Source organism: Anarrhichthys ocellatus, unplaced genomic scaffold (genome assembly GCF_004355925.1).
Source record: "Anarrhichthys ocellatus isolate YVR2014 unplaced genomic scaffold, GSC_Weel_1.0 scaffold32, whole genome shotgun sequence".
Taxonomy (NCBI): domain Eukaryota; kingdom Metazoa; phylum Chordata; class Actinopteri; order Perciformes; family Anarhichadidae; genus Anarrhichthys; species Anarrhichthys ocellatus.
The window spans coordinates 1,607,234-1,614,711 of record NW_022280062.1 but is presented as its reverse complement, the minus strand read 5'-3'; the positions used below and the strand labels follow the sequence as shown (position 1 = coordinate 1,614,711).

General features: G+C 39.6%; 1 protein-coding gene across 2 annotated transcripts in view; it reads left to right on the top strand.

The window, feature by feature from the left end:
• The first annotated feature begins 2,182 nt into the window (after positions 1-2,182).
• Positions 2,183-7,478, top strand: part of npc1 (Niemann-Pick disease, type C1) — a 14,560-nt gene continuing 9,264 nt past the window's right edge. Inside the window, exons 1-9 of one of the 2 annotated variants that reach the window (XM_031865314.1) lie at positions 2,183-2,369; positions 4,497-4,625; positions 4,782-4,888; positions 5,271-5,416; positions 5,638-5,805; positions 5,927-6,176; positions 6,298-6,380; positions 6,496-6,866; positions 7,061-7,287. In XM_031865314.1, coding sequence (XP_031721174.1) covers positions 2,292-2,369; positions 4,497-4,625; positions 4,782-4,888; positions 5,271-5,416; positions 5,638-5,805; positions 5,927-6,176; positions 6,298-6,380; positions 6,496-6,866; positions 7,061-7,287 — 1,559 coding nt within the window. In that variant the 5' untranslated portion in view covers positions 2,183-2,291. The remainder of the gene's footprint in view (positions 2,370-4,496; positions 4,626-4,781; positions 4,889-5,270; positions 5,417-5,637; positions 5,806-5,926; positions 6,177-6,297; positions 6,381-6,495; positions 6,867-7,060; positions 7,288-7,478) is intronic. The other variant, XM_031865316.1, reaches the window with a different exon arrangement.

The following is a 7,478-nucleotide window of genomic DNA, read 5'->3' as shown; positions in this document are numbered from 1 at the left end:
GTCTGTTTTTTTTTAATTTTTTTTTTTTAACAAAAATGTAGACCGTTGTTTCACACAGGGTGTTGAGAACATATCTATGAATCTGCTCCTAGCTTTAAAGTCTTGTAGTCTTGTAAGACCATTAAACTTTGCAAATATTATTCCTAGTTTTAAAGGAATATACTATTGAAGCAACCTGAAAGCCTACTTTTGCAGATTTTACACAGGTACATGTACAGAAAACAGTGGTTATACTGTAATATACCCCAAAATAGTCACCTATAATTTATACTCAGTACACAGTTTTGTCACATCATACGTGAATATGCACTTATTCCTGAATTGTGATTATTTCATTCAAAAGTGAACTTGAATAAATCTTCTTTTTTTCTATGGAAAGACGTTGTTTGTTTCCCCCCACAGCTTACAAGTGAAGAGACGAGATGCAGGAAGGACTGGGAGCCCAGTGATTCACTGATCTACTCAAGTCGTTTTATCTTGATGCCTGCAGAACTTCAAGACTTTCAACACTTTGATGAAATGTATTGAGCAGATTATCAGCTGAAGGGAGCAACATCCACTCTGTCAGTGTGAGCACTGATGATGTGACTTGAAACCACCACTGATGAGATAAAAGAAGCTTGATTGAGCATGTGAGACACAATCTCATTGAATACACAGAATAAAACAATAGCTTTTTATATTTCATTGATCAAAAGTGGTGTGGGTTGCTGATGTTTATTTTCCTAAATATGCCCTTTCAATGCTGTTATTCAGTTTAAAACCTAACTGAGGGTAAAACTTAGGGTAATTCAAATATTAAACTGCATGCTCGATGAACTGCCAACACAGCAGATTTTGACCAATTTAAAAGTTTAGAGTAAAAGATGCATTACATTTGAGATGAAGTTAGTATACATTTCTGCAGATTCTAGAGATTATAAGCATAGGTCCCACATGTTAAAGGCTGTACGGTTAGAAATTATAACATTTATATTACTAAATTTAGATTTGAAGCCTCTGAAACTTGGTTTCAAGTATGCCTCAATAACATAAAATATTTGTAACTAAATGAGCACAATCAAAGTAAGGGGGACAGAAACATCCATTGTTACCATTATTGACAATTCAACACAAGGAATTTTTCAGCCAATCTGCTTAATCAGGACTGTTTGGATTGGCTTTAATCAGAGTGGATTGCTCACAAATGTTAGAGAAACTAATCAACAACAGAGACCAGGAGGAAGTGATCGCATGAAAAAGAGCATACACCAATCGTGACCTTTTGTCAATGCACTGTTAGGTTTATTAATCATTAATGAAATCAAAGGGTTTTAAATGAGTATTCAGATTTGAAGATGTTATTTTATAATAATATTAAAATTCATCAAAAAAATCCTTATCTTTCTTTTATTAGTGATGAATCTTGTATCTTTCCATAACGATTCTGCATGAAGAAAATTCCATGGTGAACCAAAACCAGAATAATTGTTACAAATTTGGCATTCAATAGCAGTTAATATATTCAGTTAAACATGGTGTAAAGGATATTACATGACAGGTAGTTTTATCATTATTTCAGGGAAGGTGGGTATGTTCATTGTCATAACATGTGAGCCGGTTGAGCAAACTTAAATCATTAAGTTTAAATTGGGTAAGGTTTTCTTGGTGTCATGGAATTAAATAAACTGCCTTATTCAATTTGAGAAGAGTCCGATTTGCATACCTTTAAGGCTAAGTACACACTACTTCCTGACAGTATTCCTTAACGGACTAATCTTCAAAAGGTTTCATTTTTGTTTTTACTTTTTTGTATATTGACGTTTGCATGTAAAAGTTGTCTTTTACTTCTTTTATATCTTAAAAAAAACAAAACTATATTACGTGTTACCTTGTCTGCTTCCTGAAACATGTTATTCATTGTGTGTTCATGTGATTCAAACTTTCTTGCTCTTTGGTCACTGTTTGCGAATGCTTCTTAATGTCAGACATTGGATTTCCTTCTCTGTCCTGATAAGATGTTGATGGAGGGACAACAATGGAAATAAATCCAGGACAGAATAATTATATCCCTGACACAGTCTAATCAGTTGTATTTTATAAACAAGCTGTCAAATGTTTTTAAATATTTCAAGAAATTAAAAAATAGGTTTTAGGAGATGTAGTGCCTCCTCAGCATCGTTTGGTGGCAGCACTGAGACGACAGTTAGTCTCCGCCCCAAACAAATAATACAACGAAGAAGAAACCATCAACAAGATCTGCGAAACTTTAGGTGAGCAGCCACTTCGTTTCGGTCGTTCCAGTAAGAGCGATGGGAGTCCTACCAGGGAAAACCCTTTCAAGTTTACTTTTCTTCATTATCCTCCTGTCAGAGGGACACTTTCGATGGGTAAGTTGTCAACTAACGTCCGTATTCTCGCGACTAAAACATGACTCAGCTCGGTTTCCCTGTTTGCTAGTGTGATGTTTATCTGACGCGGCTAGCAGAACTAAGATCCAGGTTCGTTTAGCTATTTAAGCCTTTTTGTTTCTGTTTTTATCCCGGGGCTGAAATAGCGTAAGCCAGTAATTGGATTTAACAGTAAGCTCAAACATAATAACTAGAATTAATGTTGGTTAAAAACTGCACCAGCCTCGTTAGCGATAACCAAACATAGTGAACACAGACGTCAGCTTTAACATTCCACAGAGACGGTTGATCCAGAACCGGTGTCGAAAGAAGCTTCGTGCTGTCATGTCTTGGCAGATTGAAAACTACATCCTATTTCAACTAGGTATTTAAACAAAGCGTAGGTAAATATGCTCCAGTCAATACTGTGAGCACCCTAGCCATGTTGTTTTATCTATAAACGGCTCACAAAAGTGGAGTTGGCAGGTTATACAATAAACAGACATCAGATGGAAGCTAGGTAGCTAACGTTAGCTAAATAAATGTGACTACCACTGTTCGAGGATGTACAGAATGTCCTTTTTTATGTGTGAAATTCTTCTATTTAGTTATTTTTTTTAATAAAGTGTATAGATAATGTAGTCATTGTGACAACGCATAGAAAACTTGCCTGCCTATGTTTTTTTTAAACAACTGTTTTAAATGGTAAGAATATAATAATACAAGTAAGTAACGTTACATAGAGATTACAAGAGACAACACAGTCCTTGGGGTGCACCTTGATGATATTAATGATGGCAAAACAAGATTTACTTTAAATGAATGATGGACATAAAGGTGTAAGGCATTGTTCACCTTTTACATATTTATTACGAATTTTTCCTATTATGGAGAATGTGATATATATATTTTTTTTCTTTCATGAAGACACCATGAATTATGTAAATCAAGGTAAATTAGTGTTTTTCTGGTGAAGTTGTCATTTCAAATCACACCAAACAAACGTCCTTTGCTAAACATAAGACCACTCGGAATATGATCATTACTGTTTCAAGATAAGACATCAGAGTTCTGGTAAAAAACAAAATAGCACGGATGTGGTATATGTGTGTGTGTGTCACTTCTGTTAGAGGCGTTTGTGGTTGTACATCAGGTTTCTGTTATGTTTATTAACCATTTTAAAACAAAACTTCTGGTTCTTACTCAATAAAAAACAAGTATCTCACAACTATTTCTGAGTTTTGCAGGTTAACAGTTGGTACACTGTAGTTTAAGGTACTGGCCTAGTCTGCAGCTGCATAAAACTCCCAACTGAAACAATAATGCGAGCGCTGCCCTTAAACTCAATCCCACGAGGCACGAGTAGGACAGAGTGTTATGCTGCGCTTACTCATGAAACAGTTTGTGGAGTAAGTGAATTAACTTCCCCTCCCAAAACAGAACATGTGAGAGCTCTAATGCTGAATAGACAGATAACAGACAACCTAAACTGCAGAAGCAATATATTGTACAAGCGTGTATTAAACATTTAATTATTAAATAGTATGTTATTGCGTTTTCTCCATCATATCACATTAAACAACATGTTTCAAGTGCTCGAATTGAACTTGGTCGGAGCCGTAACAGCAACAGTGTTGTTATGTTGTCATAGAAATTTGACCACAGTTCTCCTTTCTCTTCTTTCTTGACGCTGAATGTGGTTGAATCACCAACATGATGGCGCACGATGTGACTAAACTGGCTCTGTGTATTACCAGGCTATCTCCTAAAATGCAGGTGCCTAAGGAAACAATATTGCAGAAGTGAAATTGTTATTTTCAGACATACAGAGCACGAGATACTAGAAACACAGGAAACAGGCATGACTGGAGGTTAAACTTGGTAAACCTCAAGGTAAAATGGTACAGCTTTCACCGCCCATCAGACTTGTCAATTCCTTTCTTCTTTTTTTTTTTTTAAGGCAAGACCTTTGTCCTCATTAGATAGGAGTAGAAGTAGGCTACTCTCAGTAAAAAGCTACGTACGATTCAACAGACTGAATGCAGACCACTGCACGAAAACAAATGCATTTGCTTTATGAACAACATTGCACAAATGATCACTGTCTTTTTGTTGTCTTTCTGTCAGGTTGAGGCACAGCACTGTGTGTGGTATGGGGAGTGTGGGGAGTCCGTAAAGGTGCCTGGAAAGAAGTACAACTGCAACTACACTGGTCCTCCCAAGCCGCTGGTCTCCCAGGGTTATGACCTTCTCACGGTACAGACAGCAGCATCTTGATGTTTTTGTTCTGTTTATGCTGACTTTTGATGCTCAAACCAATCATCTGTGATCTGCTTTCTAGAAGTGCTAAAGTTGAACAATTCTACAAAAGTGTGTTAAAGTGACACCATCCCTCTTTGTGGTTACTTGCAGGAGCTTTGTCCTGGATATGACTACGGAAACCGAAGCCTCTGCTGTGATGCTAACCAGTTGAACACCCTCAAAGGGAGTCTCCAGCTGCCCCTTCAGTTCCTGTCCCGGTACGCACTGCGGTTATAACATTAACTAATGAAGCACGTGACATTCTTTGAAGGGCATCACGAATCGCTGAACACAAACAATGGGAGCATTTGCTCTTTTGAATCCGTCCGTACGTGTGCTGCTCAAAACTTGTTGTTTGAACATGCAAGCCGTGGCTTTCCATGTTCCTAATTAAGGACAGACTGTGATTTTATAAGGTTGGCAGGTTTTCTTATCTTCCTAGATTTTATTTACTTTACTGCATTTGTTATTGCCTTGTTTTTTTCTTTGCAACTGTTACACTCTTAAACTTTGACATCTTGTTTTAGGTTATGCAATGACCACTTTCTCTTTTTTAATTCTGTGTGCTTCTCACGCTCACTACCGTGCGTCTGTGTGCAGGTGTCCCTCCTGTTTCTTCAACCTGATGAACCTCTTCTGTGAGCTGACATGCAGCCCTCACCAGAGTCAATTCATGAACGCCACCAACTTCAACGTCACCAATGTCGTGGAGGTGCAGTACTATATTGGACAGACATTTACCAACGGTGAGTTCACAGCCAGATGTCGATTTTAGATATGACAAACGGCTTAGTTATCTTTATTTCCATGGTGTGCACCTGCTGTGTAAACTATATTAGTTTCCTACTTTAACATGACGTTTTGCAGTCATAACTGTGTTTTTGGTCAAATAAAATAGGGGTTTGGTAATATAAGGTAGTGAAAATCTTGAGTTGTTCCCTGAATTAATCAAAAGGTTTTTTTCCAGCCATGTACAATGCCTGTAAGGACGTCCAGGCGCCGTCCAGTAACGTAAAGGCCTTATCACTGCTGTGTGGAAAGGACGCAAAGGACTGCAATGCTACCAACTGGATTCAATATATGTTCGATATTAACAATGGACAGGTTCCTTTCTCTATCACCCCCATATTCTCAGGTAAATCATTTTACAGTACTTTAATGTATGAGGTCAAAATCCCCCTACGGCTTCCTTTTATGCCATTCAAACAGATGTTTACCTGCTGCTCTTTGCCGTTATGCTGTGTCTTTTGCACCAGACGTCCCGGTGTCCGGTTACACTCCCATGAACAACAAGACCTTCGACTGTACAGAAGGGCTGGAGGACGGTTCGGGTCCCTGCTCCTGTCAGGACTGCACGAAGGTCTGTGGCCCCAAACCTGTGCCTCCCCCTCTCCCCCCTCCCTGGACAATCCTTGGCATCGATGCCATGACTGTCATCATGTGGATCTCTTACACAACCTTCCTGCTTTTCTTTATTGGAGCTGTACTGGGAGCTTGGTGTTACAGGTAAAGGATTTATTTTAATGGTGGATTCACCATCAGACCCACTGAAAACAAACATATTGGTTCTGACGCTTGCTTTAGGAGTTAATATCAAATTGGCTTGCGTGGTTCTTTGTGCATACAGGAAGAGGACCGTCATGTCTGAGTATGGCCCCATATTGGACAGCACTGACCCGCTGTCTCTCAGTGGTGATAATCCTGACCACGGTAATGTAACTCATGAAACAAGTGAAAGCGTTAGTCCTCTTTCTGTAATCAGTTTCTTGTAATAACATTGTTGTGTCATTGCTGAGCTAACTCCCGGTCTTTTTCTCCTCTAAAGTAAATGCATCCTGCTGTGAAACAATGGGTGAATGCTTCGAGAATGCTCTGCGGACCTTCTTCAGCTGCTGGGGTTCCTTCTGTGTGCGGCGTCCCTCTCTGGTCATACTGGGCAGCCTGATGGTGGTGGCCGCCTGCTCTGGGGGACTGGTCTATATGCGCATCACCACCGATCCCGTTAAGCTGTGGTCTGCTCCCACTAGCCAGGCTCGTCAGGAGAAGGACTACTTTGACAGCCACTTCGGACCCTTTTTTAGGACCGCGCAGCTCATTATAACCACGCCACTCAATGACACTTTTATTTACTCCCCATACTTTGGAGGATCAGATGTCCCGTTTGGAGCCATCCTGGACAAAGACATCCTGCACCAGGTGGGTTAGGGGGAGAAGTCTATTTGGGAGCTGGATCAGTAGCAATATTTTGTCAAGTTTTATCTAAAGAAGTATCGTTTCTGTCACCAGATAAAATAGAAACGTTGCACGTGAAGAGCAGCTGCTTCTCTGAAAACTCTGGTTGATTGGTTCTCTTTTCCTACTTTCATTTTTTTGCAACCTTAACCAACCAGGTGCTGGACCTTCAGCTCGACATCGAAAGCCTTATTGCGACATACGAGGGCGAAAGTGTCACCTTGAAGGACATCTGCTTGGCTCCACTGGCTCCTTACAATAACAACTGCACCATCCTGAGCGTCCTGAACTACTTCCAAAACAGCCACGCTGAGCTGGACCACAGCGCAGGAGACGAGTTTTTCGTTTATGCTGACTTTCACAGCCACTTCCTCTACTGTGTCGGGTGAGTTTTGCTGCTTCATTTTGTGAATTTTGTATGTTGACCAATAAGCTGGCCCTCCTATGTTCTTAAAATTGTCCTAATGGCCAGCAGAAATCTATTGAAGGTTTAGGAAACAGTAAAGTAAAAAGGTCAAAACCTCTGTGTTGCAATCGAACACCTGCAGCTCAAAAGAATCTATTTTCTCCAGACAC